Source organism: Sprattus sprattus (assembly GCF_963457725.1).
Source record: "Sprattus sprattus genome assembly, chromosome: 1".
NCBI lineage: Eukaryota > Metazoa > Chordata > Actinopteri > Clupeiformes > Clupeidae > Sprattus > Sprattus sprattus.
In genome coordinates, this window is record NC_137920.1 from 35,554,349 (window position 1) to 35,570,018 (window position 15,670).

General features: G+C 45.3%; 1 protein-coding gene across 4 annotated transcripts in view; it reads left to right on the plus strand.

Moving 5' to 3' along the window:
- The window catches only part of crebbpa (CREB binding lysine acetyltransferase a), a 69,113-nt gene extending 54,845 nt beyond the window's left edge, over positions 1–14,268 (plus strand). For all 4 annotated transcript variants that reach the window (XM_080850362.1, XM_080850364.1, XM_080850365.1 and 1 more), the window contains 15 exons: positions 1–90; positions 1,558–1,797; positions 2,022–2,110; positions 4,224–4,304; positions 4,556–4,612; positions 5,628–5,705; positions 5,821–5,888; positions 6,047–6,197; positions 6,587–6,733; positions 7,046–7,159; positions 7,919–8,084; positions 8,565–8,732; positions 9,424–9,585; positions 9,900–10,181; positions 10,676–14,268. The exon at positions 1–90 is cut by the window's left edge and continues 29 nt beyond it. In XM_080850362.1, the coding sequence (XP_080706488.1) occupies positions 1–90; positions 1,558–1,797; positions 2,022–2,110; positions 4,224–4,304; positions 4,556–4,612; positions 5,628–5,705; positions 5,821–5,888; positions 6,047–6,197; positions 6,587–6,733; positions 7,046–7,159; positions 7,919–8,084; positions 8,565–8,732; positions 9,424–9,585; positions 9,900–10,181; positions 10,676–12,976 (4,194 nt within the window). In that variant the 3' untranslated portion in view covers positions 12,977–14,268. The remainder of the gene's footprint in view (positions 91–1,557; positions 1,798–2,021; positions 2,111–4,223; positions 4,305–4,555; positions 4,613–5,627; positions 5,706–5,820; positions 5,889–6,046; positions 6,198–6,586; positions 6,734–7,045; positions 7,160–7,918; positions 8,085–8,564; positions 8,733–9,423; positions 9,586–9,899; positions 10,182–10,675) is intronic.
- Positions 14,269–15,670: the final 1,402 nt, after the last annotated feature.

A 15,670-nucleotide genomic window follows, 5' to 3' on the forward strand; every position in this document is an offset into this window, starting at 1 on the left:
CTAATGCCCACCCTGGAGTCCTTATACAGACAGGACCCGGAGTCTCTGCCCTTCCGCCAGCCAGTGGACCCAATGCTGCTGGGCATCCCTGTGAGTGCTTCTGCCCTGCGTCTCACAATCAACCCATCCCAGTCTCACCTTCTTCTGCGCCGTTTCCAACCCATCCCAGTCAACCCATTCCAGCCTCACCTCAGCCATACTTAAGACTTGCCCTTTTCAGTCCCTCTAGTATATTGTGATCTTGCCTTTCCACAAATTCATGCAAGTTAAAGATTTCAGTAAAAAAAAAAAAAAAGCAGTCATGGAATTACTTTTGAATTACAATTGACCTTATTTAACGGAATATTAACTGCATCTTTGAGAATTCCCACTGTAAATTCAGTCCCTTTTGGCTGCAACAATTACAACCACAATCCCTTGCAAGATCCTGAAGGGACTCTCTTTTACTGGCGTTGTTGCTGGGGCTAATGCACATTCAGGCAGTTATATAAAAAGATAGATATAGATTAGAGATAAAGATAATTAGATATTTTCCAGATAGAAAGGAGGTCTTTGCCTTTGGTTGATTATGGTGTCACAGGCCTCCCCTGAACTGGATCTTTCTGGCCTTAATACAAATTGTTGGATTTTGTGCTGTTTTGTTTCAGGTGAAACTTATAAATGTATGCATTCAAAACCATACATCAACAAATCACCTATGAACTGTTAGCAATGAATCCTTAAGTGCTGTTGTGAACCGTACAAAGCATTAAGAAAGCACAAAGTGTCTTTGAACACAGCACGCTTGAGCTCCAGTGGCATCATAAATAGATGACCAGCCACAGCAGGGCTTTGTGTTTTTTAATGGTCTGGATTAAGAAAAAAACATAAATCTCTCAACATTTTACTACTACTCCTGCTGCTGTAATCCCCTCACCCCTGACAGTGGACAGAGCTCCATGAACAGCTCTAGTCCAGCTGACCCATACGTCGCCTCCGGCACAGCCAGCAGCTCCCCGAGGCACCATTACCACAGGCCAGACACGCAGCCTCTTCGAATACTGCTCTGGCATGTGGGAGTCGATGAATGGGAGCCTGCTACTCTTCACGATGAAATTAGGCAACAAATGGGTTGAAAATGGGCTAAATTGGGTGGACTAGACACACAAGCACAGACATTATTGAAAGACATTTAATTATTCACTAAGTGTGAGTTTGGCATGTCGAGGCAAAGCGTGGAGACTCTGAAATTGATGCGTCACGCCAGTAAAACTGTTAACCAGTAATACATTAAGTTGACTTTTATGACATTTGATTCATACTCTGTAAATGAGCATTTTAAATCATTTTCATTTAATAACAATATTGGCCTATGGCCTACAACTGCATAATTTCAGTACAAAGCATTGTTGTACATTGTCAAATATTCCCTCAACATATCTATTATTTTTTTTTAATTGAAGTTCTTCTTTCTTCATTGATGCGCTTGGCAAATTCTTGTGCCCTAATATTGATGCACAGCTTTGTGGCTTTCAGTGGATAACCATGTCTGTCCTCTCTCTGTTCTCTGTCTCTCAGGACTACTTTGACATTGTGAAGAACCCCATCGACTTGTCCACCATCAAGCGCAAGCTGGACACGGGCCAGTACCAGGAGCCCTGGCAGTACGTGGACGATGTGTGGGTGATGTTCAATAACGCCTGGCTCTACAACCGCAAGACGTCCCGCGTCTACAAGTACTGCTCTAAGCTGGCCGAGGTCTTTGAGCAGGAGATCGACCCCGTCATGCAGGGCCTGGGCTACTGCTGCGGAAGGAAGGTGAGCAGGCCACAGAATAAATAGTTTGGGAAAATGTGAAAAGTTTGATTTATTTGACAAAATATACCTACCTGACATTTTAGTTTATTTATTTTATATAAACCTAAAGGGAAGCTAAAGCTTATAGATGTAAAGACAGAAGGTGTTTTGATAAAGAAAAAAAAAGTACAGATGGTGTTTATCTCTGTCCTTTTCCTGATCCTCATGTTTATATATCTCCACAGTACGAGTTCTCCCCGCAGACGCTGTGCTGCTACGGCAAACAGCTATGCACCATAGTTCGAGATGGGACTTACTACAGCTACCAAAACAGGTGAGTCAAACAACCTACAGGCGGCTAGCTTGCCCAATGTCTGGAAATTTACTCCATTTACTAATATGAAATGATGGGTGATAGTGTCTGATATTAACCAGGTAAACCAGGCTTCTTATAACCAAATGAGGTTTAGGAGAGTTGTAAAGCATTTAAACGATAAAGATTGAGTTATAGATACGATCATGATCAAGAGAAGATTTTGACTGGTGATGAGGTCTGGGGTGAGCCAAGGCTGCAAAATCATGGCAAATGGCAAAAATCATGATTATTTTGTTAAATATTGAGATCATGATTGTGGCTGTGCGCGTGGACATTGGCCCTTTAATGTTCGACCCTCAGTGCTTTTATTTAATAGAATACTTTTTACTTTATTATTAGTGTCATCAATGCATATAATTTTGTATACATTATAATAACCCTATTTTTGTCTTGACTTATTAGAGATAGTAAATAGACTAATACATACAGACAAGTGTTATTAAAAATCATCTTTATCTAGTGTACTGAGTACTATGCAGTGTACTATGAGTTTTCATATTTAATTGAAAAGATGAGTGCTGTAGGATGACGTAAGCCTACACTGATTAATGGTCCACTGCCACTTTAAAAAAAAAAAATGTGCTCATGTGGTGGTGTGACGTGACCGTAATACTGGAAAGTCCATCGTATTTGCATCAACCAAAATTGAGCTGTTCAAGTTTTTAGTTGAGGACTGTAACATGTGGTAAATGAACTTGGCAACATTTCAAACTAAACAACGTTGACTGAGGACTGATCAGATGATATCGCTAGGTCTGGGGTTGGCTTTTTAGGCTAGCCTTTAAATTTGCATGCTACTATAACTGGGAAAAGTGCTAGAATGTTGTCTAGAAACAGGGGTGTTGTTGATAACGTTAAGAGGGTGGATAACTCTTCCCTGCATTGTGTCTCATCAGATTTGGACAATGAAAGGTGATGAGAGCAATTTGGACTCAATCATTGGTTTTATACAGTACTCACTGACTTAACTTCTGGCTGGCGTTAGTTATTTGACCCGTAGACTAGATCTGTAGCATTAAACTATAATATATTTAGCTTGCTAATTAAAGTAATGGTTCTTTTTGTCATGAAAAATGGACTATGATATTTCAGCAGCGCTGTTGAATGCATATAGCAGACACACTCCTCATTGATCATTACTCGTTGGACACCTTGAAACCAAAACGTTTCCGAACAGCTGATTCGGTTTTAACTTTCTTGTTAACCAAACACTGTCTTTCCGTCAACATCATCTTCGTTCGAGCTGAACTAAACATGCTTTTGGGCTTTTAGGGAGTTTGGGCTTTTAGGGAGGAGCCAAAAGTGCACAGCTGGATACACTGGACTTATAACACAAGACAAAATTCAAAAAGGAATGTGGCACAATAATTGTTTAATCTTGATCAACTTGTTTTCATAATCGTTGGAAGCCAAAATCTGAGCAGTTGCCCTGGTGTGAGCCCTGGTGAGGGGTTTGGTTAGAAGAGGTGCCAACCAAATTAGAGTTGGTGTCAGGTACGGTGGTTCCCAACTCTCAGCCTTGATTATTAGAGCCATCATGCCCAGAGAAAATTGGAGAGGCTAAATCCCTGTCTGACTCTACATCATATTAGTCCTAGCTGTCCGACGTCAATTGAGCATTTTAGTTTTTTTGCTGTTTGTCTTAAGCGTTCTTGCATTGTAAAATGTCTGAATTTCTTAAAAGTGACTCCTTGCTCCCCCTGGCGTATGACTGGTGATACTGCAGTTACTAGCAGGGCTGCAGGATGAATATGACTCCTGTGATATTACTGCTGCCATTATCACTGTTCACATTTACTGTTGTTGATAAAAAAAAATATTATGAATGATGTTGCAAGCTTACACAAAGGCTGGATAATTTCTAAAACAATACAGCTGAACAAATAACTCACACTGAAACATCATTTTCCTTTGGTAAAGAAGTCCTTGATGAAAATGATTCATAATTATTCATAACTAATTAATTAGTGTCACAATAGTCAATGTTATTTATTTCGGGGAGAAAAACGAATTCACACAGAATGGTTTTGTTTTATTGAAAGCTGACTGGCCTTTGACATGTGTTCCTCAGGTATCATTTCTGTGAGAAGTGCTTCAATGAGATCCAAGGGGACAGCGTAACCCTTGGAGACGACCCAGCACAGCCACAAACGTACGTGATTTTCATACATTTTTGGCTCCAACCTTCTAGTTTAGTATGCATCCGGTATAGACCCTTTTTGGCCATGTTAAACCATGATTGATGGCTAGTACAGGAAATTCAATTTGTAATGTTATACTTGAATTAGCCAAATGGGCTTTTTATTAGATGCTGACTTGAACATTTCATGCATGAAGAAATCACTCTGGTATTTTTTTGTTTGTTCATCTCCTCTTATTCTCTCCATCTTTCTCTGCCGGCAGGATGATTTCTAAAGACCAGTTTGAAAGGAAGAAAAATGATTCACTAGACGTTGAGCCGTAAGTAGTCTGACCATATTATCCTCTCGCTCCGAATGCACCACTAATATAACCTCCCATTCAGACCCTCAAACAAGGAATATCTCTAGGCTCAGTCCTTGAAGAATACCACACACACACACACACACACACACACACACACACAAATCAGACTCCAGTCTACTTTTTTGCCTGCGTGGTCTCTCTTTCCACCAGAGATGCCTGTTGCAGGCGTATTTCACTAAGATGAGACTGACGATGCTACCAGTCCTTGTGTGTTGGTTAACAGCCACTTCTTCCCATGAAGTAGTTATGGTTTAGCCGTATACCAGACGTGAAGATAACTTGAATACAGCCTTTGGGTTGTTCCATGTGAAAATCCACTTACCGTTCAACTAGGTTAATGTTGAGACCTCATAGCTGCCTCTGAGGACGTAGCCACAGATTTAGTCCCCGTCCTGATCCAAGTTGATATCTGCACCAGCCTTGAGCGGTGAACACGACAGCACCCCCTGCTGTTTGAGACCATGCTCATCTTAACCTCACACCTGTGCTCACACAAACCAGCATGAAAGAAGTCAGTCCGTCCAGGAATTTGCGATCTGGCTTCCTCACGGTCTCATGGATTTCCCTCAGTTGCAAATTTCTCTAAGAATAAAGTTATGGTATTTCTGCATTATTTGTGGCTGATATTTAACTAAAAATCAGCACAATCTTAACCACCGTTTTTGAGGATAACCACAGCGAATTCAGATCGTTTTGGTTGCAACAATCACAATAGACCACTGCAAAATCCTGGAGGGACTGAGAAGTGGTTACATTTTCACCAAACCATAGGCTTATATTGTAATTTTATATACCACGAATGGGCTGTTGTAGTTGTATGCAAGTCCAGTAAAGACAGTCAGAGAGGAGGTATTGAGGTACATTGGTGTAAATCAACTTATTGGAGAGATAAGGAGATGTAGGTAGTTAAATATGCAGTGGTGTGTGTGTGTGTGTGTTGGTATAATGGTCTCCCTCCACCCTTCCACAGGTTTGTTGAATGTAAGGACTGCGGACGAAAGATGCACCAGATCTGTGTTCTTCATTATGACGTCATCTGGGCATCCGGGTGAGTGCCCACTAACTCACTCAAAAGCTGCTCTTCCAGTCTCGGATCTCGAACACTGAGATCCTGTCCATAGAGGATCCCGTCTGTGAACTGACCGTGTTAATGCCTTCCACAGATTCATCTGTGATAACTGCTTGAAGAAGAGTGGGAAGACGAGGAAGGATAACAAGTTTTGTTCCAAAAGTAAGTTACTTGACGGCCAAAACCTCCACAGGTTCTTTGGCCTCAAAGTTTCTTTGGCTTGCCTAATAAAGTGCAAATCTTCCATGGAAAAGCATGGCATATTTGCAGGATCAGTTTCTGGTGTTGTTGCTCTAGATATGTGTTTGTCTTTCTCGCAGGATTGCAGTCGACGCGGTTGGGCACATACATAGAGGACCGAGTCAACAAGTACTTGAAGAGACAGAACCACCCCGAGGCCGGGGAGGTGTTTGTGCGAGTCGTGGCCAGCTCAGAGAAAATGGTGGAGGTTAAACCTGGCATGAAGTCCAGGTAGGTTATCCTCTCTCTGTCTGTTTGTCTGTCTGTTTGTCTGTTTGTCTGTCTGTCTGTCTGTCTGTCTGTCTGTCTGTCTGTCTGTCTGTGGGCATTAGCCATCCATTACCCAGCCATCTAGCTCTGGTGGTGGATCCTTAAACACACTTATTGCAGTGCCTCCTAAACCAGCTGTTGAGCAGCAGGTGGTGTGCTCACTTGAGTAGCTTGGCACACTGCTTTGTGCCTCTCTCTCGCTTTACGGAATACTTGTTCTTAGTTGTGATCACGAGAGCCATTGTGTCTGTGTGGAATGAACGAGTGGCATAAGGAGAGACATAGTGTTTAATGGTTAGAAATGAGAGTAAGACTAATTTGGGTTGGTGTGTGTTTGCTCTCGTGCCCAGGTTTGTGGACACAGGCGAGATGCAGGAGAGCTTCCCGTACCGAACCAAAGCACTTTTTGCCTTCGAGGAGATTGACGGTGTGGATGTGTGCTTCTTCGGCATGCACGTGCAGGAGTACGGCTCGGAGTGCGCCTTCCCCAACACCAGGTAAGACACACACACTCACACACACACACACTCTGAGCATTCACCCAAAAGCAGTTATTGGGGTCTTACATAGTCATGGTCCAGAACATTGCTATATAATCTCTTTTTACATTGACAATAAATATATAATATTTGCAACACTATTCAATTATTATGAATTGTGCAAAATGTGTTTTCATCCATGCTAATATGTTTGTTTTATGGTTTTATGGGTTGTTGGAGAAGACGCCTTCAGATGTCTTCTTGAGTTTACTGTGTAAATATATTATGTAAATACAGAAGCTAACACTTGTCCCCCACCTCTTTTTGCAGACGGGTATACATATCATACCTTGACAGTATTCACTTCTTCAAACCTCGGTTGCTGCGAACAGCAGTCTACCACGAGATCCTAATTGGTTATTTGGAATACGTCAAGAAACTTGGGTGAGTTCCTCAACTCAGTGGGGTTCAGTCTGACTATCTGAACAAAACTGCAGACATTCAGTTGAATCATTACACTGTCCCTCCAGGATTTCACGGTTAATTTATTTTTGTCTGTTTTGTTTCTGTGCGATTTTAGCGTGTTCAAAATGATGGATTTCGTGCTGGTGTTTAAAATATATATATATATATATATATATATATATATATATTAATCTCGTTTAAACTACAATGCAAGATAATCATAGATAATAGACAGATAATCTATATGAAAAACTATTATTATTATTATAACTACTATTTTAATGTGTTTGTCATCATTTCATATAATGGAGGCATAGGATCTGATATAACACATTTCTGGGAACTTTCACAACCATACTTGTATGGTCACTTTATCCGTACTAGAATGTGTGATTCTGGAATGGAGTTCAAAGGTTCAAACCAAGGCATGACATTTTATTTCAAGATTAATTTCAATAATTATTCAATAAATATAATTATTGAAATTAATCTCGAAATAAAATGTCATGCCTTGGTTTGAACCTTTGAACTCCATTCCAGAATCACACATTCTTGTTAATATTCAGAACAGTAATCATGAGTTATCCTCTGCTATGGCTTAATATTTTGATTATTTGGAATATGTCAATTTCCAATTTATGTAGTAAATAAGAAAATATGCTGTAAATTGCCATGATTGTGGAATCACTAAAAACTGAAGGGACAGATTAAATCCTAACACTGACACCTCTTCCTCAGGTACGTGACGGCGCATATCTGGGCCTGCCCCCCTAGCGAGGGTGACGACTACATCTTCCACTGTCACCCCGCCGACCAGAAGATCCCCAAGCCCAAGCGACTGCAGGAGTGGTACCGCAAGATGCTTGACAAGGCCTTCGCCGAGCGCATCCTCCACGACTACAAGGCAAGGCAGCCCACTCGTCACCATTCACCTTTCAGATCAGTGGTAGCTGGACAAAAGTTTACTGCAAAATAAATGAAAGGGTGAAATCTGCTGATTCAATGCATGGTGAAGGGTAGTCTAAGTTTGAGGTTCTGCACCTGATGTGTTCTTCCTCTGCCTAAAATCCCCATACCTCAAGTGATTAAGCCTGATCTCAGTAACCTCGAGTTCATGGGCTCAAATCCTAGTTGCCTTTTATCGTTACATCATCTTGTCTGACCTCTGACTCTTCTACAGTAAAGGAGAATTCAAGAATATAAAGTGATAAATGATGCTTGAGATCAAAGCTGTGAACACTGATTTATAATGTCATGTTCTTACTAGTAAGCATGACCGTTTGGTTTTCATTCCAAGCCTCACCTCACAAGAAACAGATGGGCTACTTACGTTTTAGCTTCTGAGTTTTTTTCCTTAACCAACAACCTTTCTGCCGGTCCACAGGACATCTTCAAGCAGGCCACGGAGGACCGGCTGAGCAGCGCCAACGAGCTGTCATACTTCGAGGGCGACTTCTGGCCCAACGTGCTGGAGGAGAGCATCAAGGAGCTAGAGCAGGAGGAAGAGGAGCGCAAGAAGGAGGAGAACACGGCCTCCTGCGAGACCCCAGAGGTGAGGCCTTCAGTCAGCACAGCATAGCACAGCACAGCATAGCACAGGCCTAAAACGTGTGAGCCTAGCTAGCAAATTAGCTGAGCCGTTTGTGTTTGACTGTGTACAGTATGTTGAGCTGGTTGAATGTACATGTGAAGTGTAAACATGGTGGCGCTTTCTGTAATAGGAGCTGTACTTCACCCGCTCTGAGAGAAAACCATTATGGTGTCCAACTGCAGGTTTAGAAGTCTTTATCCGCTGCCTGTGATTTGGTTGCTATAAATATTTAAAGAGCTCTGTTCTCTCTTCTTCTCTGCTCTTTCTCTTCTCCTCTGCTCTCTCTTCCCTGTTTGTTCTCTTCACCTCTGTTCTCTCTTCACCTCTGCTCTCTCTCTTCTCCTCTGCTCTCTCTCTTCTTCTCTGCTCTCTCTCTTCTCCTCTGCTCTCTCTCTTCTTCTCTGCTCTCTCTCTTCTCTGCTCTCTCTCTTCTCCTCTGCTCTCTCTCTTCTCCTCTGCTCTCTCTTCTTTTCTGTTCTCTCTTCTCCTCTGCTCTCTCTCTTCTTCTCTGCTCTCTCTCTTCTCCTCTGCTCTCTCTCTTCTTCTCTGCTCTCTCTCTTCTCCTCTGCTCTCTCTCTTCTTCTCTGCTCTCTCTCTTCTCTGTTCTTTCTCTTCTCCTCTGCCTCTCCTCGCCTCTCTCCACCCCTCTCAGGGCACGCAAGCGGACAGCAAAAACGCCAAGAAGAAGAACAACAAAAAAACCAACAAAAACAAGAGCAGCATCAGCCGAGCCAACAAGAAGAAGCCTGGGATGCCGAATGTAGCCAATGACCTGTCCCAGAAGCTTTACGCCAGCTTGGAGAAGCACAAAGAGGCGAGTACACCCTTTCAACCTGATGTTTACATTGGACGCCATTTATGATTGTACTTTAGATCATCTTCCTGTAGATGACCAATAGTATTCTTCAGTAGCTACTGTGCAAAGGTGGTCCATATTGATGATATTGACTGTACATGTAAGATTGTGTTGTGCTCAGATAGAAATAACGTGCATGATGAAACCAGATTTGTTAATGTTTGCTTAACTGACGGAATTTTTATTCCAGTGCTGAAGAAATACGGGTTGCGCACACTTGGTCATCTTCATCGTATGATGATTTAATAACACTCCTCTTCCTCCTCTCCCAGGTGTTCTTTGTGATCGCCCTGCACTCTGGCCCCATGGTGAACACGCTGCCGCCCATCATGGACCCAGACCCGTTCCTGACCTGTGACCTGATGGACGGGCGCGACGCCTTCCTGACGCTGGCGCGCGACAAACACTGGGAGTTCTCCTCACTGCGGCGCTGCAAGTGGAGCACCATGTGCATGCTGGTGGAGCTGCACAACCAGGGCCAGGACCGCTTCGTCTACACCTGCAATGAGTGCAAGCACCACGTGGAGACACGCTGGCACTGCAAAGTCTGCGAGGTACACACACACACACACACTTGGTGATAAATGTAATGGATGCCGCCTTTACCCAGCCCATGTTCTCTTAAAGACTGAAGGAATAGAATAGAATGTAATAGTGGAATATAATTATGCATATTTATGTAGATATTTCTATTTGCATGTGTACATGTACATGAGACTGCTATAGGTGAACATGTCTTTGCTCTACAATAAGACATGTAAGATAGACATCAGCATGTTGCACGCAAACACAAACAGACCAAAAGGGACCAAGTGAAATGCACATCGTACAGGATTGGGGGAGGGCGATGCTCGTAGACTGCTAATTGTCCCAGAGCCATCTCACAGATGCATGGCAGATGGAGGACCTAATATTTAATGGCCCTTGTCACTCAGCATTACGTGGGGATTAACAAAGCTACTGAACAACATGCCAAATGATGCTGTAAATTCAACCCTTACTGAGTCTTTTGGTATTTTTTTTGTTTTTTTTTTACTTTTCCCCACAGGATTATGACCTGTGCATCAACTGCTACAACACTAAAGGCCATGAGCACCAGATGGTTAAATGGGGCCTGGGTCTGGACGACGACAGCAACAGCGGGAGCGGCGAGGCCTCCAAGAGCCCGCAGGAGAGCAGGCGTCTGAGCATCCAGCGCTGCATCCAGTCACTGGTGCACGCCTGCCAGTGCCGCAACGCCAACTGCTCGCTGCCCTCGTGCCAGAAGATGAAGCGCGTGGTGCAGCACACCAAGGGCTGCAAGCGCAAGACCAACGGCGGCTGCCCCGTGTGCAAACAGCTCATCGCACTCTGCTGCTACCACGCCAAGCACTGTCAGGAGAACAAGTGCCCCGTGCCCTTCTGCCTGAACATCAAGCACAAGCTGCGGCAGCAGCAGCTGCAGCACCGCCTCCAGCAGGCGCAGATGATGCGCCGGCGTATGGCCACCATGCAGGGCCGCATGACGCAGCCACTGCCTTCACCGCCCACCTCGGCGGTCGCTGCAGCCGCCGCCACCACCCCTGGCATGCACACGCCACCACATCCACAACCCCAGACACCGCAGACCCCGCAGCAGCTGCCCAATCAGCCCGGTGCAACAGCCAACGCCACCGGTGTTATGTCTCCCGCCTACCCTGGCGCCCAGCCCCGCAATGGCCTCCCGCAGGCACCCTCTCAAGGCAAGCCAGGGCCGCAGGCTTCACCGCTGCACCAGCAGCAGTCGCCTGTGCCCCAGACCGCTCAGCAGCAGCCTCAGCAAGTTCAGCAGCAGAAGCAGCCACAGCAGCACCCGCTTGCGGCCGCCGTGGAAATCGCACGCCACATCGAGATGGTGGCCCAGGCCCAGCAGCAGCAGATCCCGGGCTTCCGCATGAACATCAACGGCCTGCCCCCCAACCACCAGCGGCCGCCACAGCAGCAGCTGCAGCCTCGGATGCCGGGGCCCATGCAGCCCCCCATGCAGATCGTCGGGGGCCCGCGACCCCAGGTCATGCAGCCCATGCAGGCTGGCCAGTGGGGACCAGGAGGGCCCCAGGCAACCATGCAGGCAGCCCCGCAACAGCAAGTTGGCCTGCCGCAGCAGCAGCCCCAGCCAGGTATGCCCATGCAGAGGGCCATGATGCCGCAGCAGCAGCAGACACGCATGATGGTGGCCCAGAGGCTCCAGGGCCCACCACAACGGCCGGGGGCCATCGCACCCAACGCCCTGCAGGACCTGCTGCGCACGCTCAAGTCGCCCAGCTCGCCGCAGCAGCAGCAGCAGGTGCTTAACATCCTGAAGTCCAACCCGCAGCTCATGGCTGCCTTCATCAAGCAGCGCACACTCAAGTACAACGCCAGTCAGCAGCAGCAACAACAGCAGCAGCAGGGCATGCACGGGGCGCAGCCAGCCATGCAGGCTATGCAAGCAGCCATGCAGGGCGGAGTGGCGGTGCAGAGGCCCGTCATGGCGCCCCAGCAGCCCGGGCAGCCCCCAGCCCAGGGTATGGCCGCACTGGGTCCCCAGGGTCAGCTGATGAACCCGGGACACAATCCCAACCCTCAGATCCAGGAGATGTACCGGCGGCAGCTCTTACGGCAGCAGCAGCAGCAGCAACAACAGCATCAACAACAACAGCAGCAGCAGCAGCAACAGCAGGGTGTGATACCCCAGGCCCATGGACAGTTCACCCAGGCCCAGGGCACACCAGCCTCCTACTCCCAGCTCCGCATGCAGCAGCAGCAACAACAGCAGCAGCAGCTGGCCATGCAAGCAGGAGCCACGGGGCCCATGGGTCAGCTGCCACCCATGACCCAGATGGGGCAGCCCGGCCTGGGCATGGACACCCCGCAGAACCTCCTGCACCAGCGGCTCCTCCAGCAGCAGCAGCAGCAACAGGCAGCAGCGGCTCTGAAGCCCCAGATGGGCTCTCCGGCCCAGCCTGGCCCCATGAGCCCGCAGGCAGCCGCCCACCTCCTGGCCGGCCAGCCGCTGGCGAACGCGCTTGGCAACCAGGTGCGTTCGCCGGCGCCTGTGCAGTCCCCGCGCCCGCCCTCCCAGCAGCCGCCGCCACATTCCAGCCCGTCGCCAGCACAAATCCAGCCGCAGCCCTCACCCCAGCACACCGCCCCCCACTCCGGCTCGCCCCACCCAGGCCTGGCGGCGCCCATGCCTGGCTCCCTGGAGCAAGGACACCTGGTAGCCGCGGAACAGAGCGCTATGCTGCCGCAGCTCAACACACCCAACCGTAACGCTCTAACCAGTGACTTGGGCATGGTAGGAGACACCACGGGAGACACGCTGGAGAAGTTTGTGGAGGGCTTGTAGCGCTATTTTGGGAGATGGTTTTTCCTTTCAAGAACCCACAAACTAGCCCACTCTAGTCTTCCCTCCTCTTTTTCTAGAAGGGGTGGTGGGCGCCATTGTTTTCTGTTTTCCTTGGACGAGCTTTTTGTACTGACATGTAAAAAGTTTCAAGAAATGTATGGAGAAAAACAAAACAAGTTGGAAAAATCAATAAATAAAAAAAACAGTGCTTGGGAAATGTTGACATGTTTCCTATTGAAAAAAAAGAGAATGATATTTCCTATATGTCAAGGGATTTGAAAAAAAAAATGCTGTTTAAATGAAAATTTAAAAATGACAAAGAATATATATTTTGGTTTTGACCATATTCTTGGTCGTTATGTTTTTGTTTAAATTTTTGTTTTCATTTCGTTTGTTTTTATGGTATGGTTTCATGCCTTTTTTTCTTTTTTAAGAAAATTTACAAAAACTTCATTATATTATTCATACTTTTTATTTTGTACCTTTTGAAATACTTCAATGATTTTTTTCGTTTGTTTGTTGTCATTGTCGTTGAGAGACTGTAAAATAATTGCTCGGAGGAATTTTTTGCCAGGTTTTCCTCTGTTCTCTCGCTCGCATACCTGGCGATTGTATTCTCGTGTTGTACTATTTTTACAGACATGCGTTTTCATTTTTCTGGGAGGGGCCTCTTCCACTCCCCGTCGTGAAGTCCATTTGAGGAGAACTCGTTGTTTGTAACCAATAAGAACTGGGCATACACACAAGCATGTATGCGAACACCCACACACACACACACACACAGAAAGACGTACCTGCACACACATTCACATGGATACACAGAAAACCCGTCAAACCGTCAGAAAGAACCTTGAAGAGGATGTAAAGATGGAGCATCTCGCATCTGGCACCCAACTACAGAGTTTTCTGTCCTGCAGGTGTAGAAAGTTGTTGCATTGTCATATAAGATTTGTGTCCTTAAAATCTTTTGTCATACAGAATATATGAGTATAAAAAAAAGAAAGATGGGGAAAGGTGGGTCCTTAAGCCGAGTGGGATGGGAAGGAGGTAGTCACTGGTCGAGTGTTTAGTGTCGAACAGAGTCGTTCTGTCGTCAACCCTCATTCCTCTCACGAAAAAAGAAACTTGAACTGGGGACTCTACTTTTTCCTCTTAATGTAAATCATGCAAGTTATCAAGCAAAATACTATAAATATAAGGAAGAGAGAACGAAATCACTGTATAAACTGGTTAAAAACTCATTTCTTACTTATATACCATATTGTTAAATAAACTGTGTGCAACAGAAAAAAGGTCTAGATTCGCTTTGATTTGGTGTGGTTTATGTGACGGATGAGATGTTGAACGTTTGCGTGAGGGTGGATTGAACTGATGTATGGTACTCCGGTGTGTATTGAAATACTGATTGACGGTGAGATGCGATGGAAGTTTGTGTGTGTGTGAAGTTTGAGTATAATTGAGACATGAGATGATTGAATCGCAAGTTGACTTTTTATTGGATGTCTGTGCTTGACAAATATGAGCTTACGTTTGTGTTATATCACAAGTTGGTTGTTATTTTTTTTTGCAATTCTATGTGCCCCAGATACTCCAGCTTGCTGGGAACTCCAATGGTACGCTCCAGAATGAAACTCCTATGCGATCATGTAAATGTCTGCATTAGTTGGCATTCATGGCCGTTTTATCACACTTTTCGGTTCTGAAACTAGAGATGATTTGCCAACATAAACATTTTCAGTGAAAACACTATACTTTATTTTAGGCGTCTAAAATGTTCAACAGCGGATTCATATCAGCGTCGTCTTGTGTTGTTGATAGCTCACGGCATGAGTTCATAGACAGTAGGCTACTGAATAGAACGAAGTGGCATTAGATATGGTCTAAATGTTCCAACATTCTTTACATACTGTAGCTAGATGATAACGTATTTCCTGGTGAAAAAACCAGTACGTCCGAACTACAAACCCTAAAATGCATTCTGTGTTGCCTAAATGTTTCTGAATACCGTCACGTGATCTTTCGCAAGCAGACCTACACCTTTACATCACAGGAAATAACGCAGAGGAGCGGTTCTCCGTGAGTTTTCAAATTAATCGGCTAGCGCCTGAGCCTGCCATTATCATTATTACAATGGTCTTGATAATACGGGGCCATAGTCAGTCTTGGCGTTAAAGTGGCAATAGTTTGTCAAGTACTGGTAAATAAAATAACTAGAATGAAGCCATAATATTTTTAACAGGGCTAGATAGCTAGCTGGCTAATAGCATAACATATTGACGCCAGCAACAGTATTATAGCTAGCTAGGTTACAGCTGACAAGCTAACGTCAGTAATGTCTACACACATAACACATGTCTCAATCATTCAGCATATTGCGTGCCAGGGGCTGGAAACTTTGAAGTTACATATTCCAAAGCAAAGGCTGTCTGAGCGTCTAAAGTAAGTGGAATTTAGGTAGTTATCATAGCTAACGTAAGCTATTTAGCATTACGTTCCTGTCTAATGTTGATGGTTGGATATGATAGTGCGCTAGTATAGCTAGGCTGTAAGCATGTCCAGATAACCTAATGTTAGATGACGATCTTAAGTTTTTGCATTGGACAAAGTGAAGGACGTTTTGTCGGTCTGGATAAGATTCTTGGAAAGGACGTTGCCTTTCACGTACAACGTTTGTCTCAATGGCCTGTGCAAAAT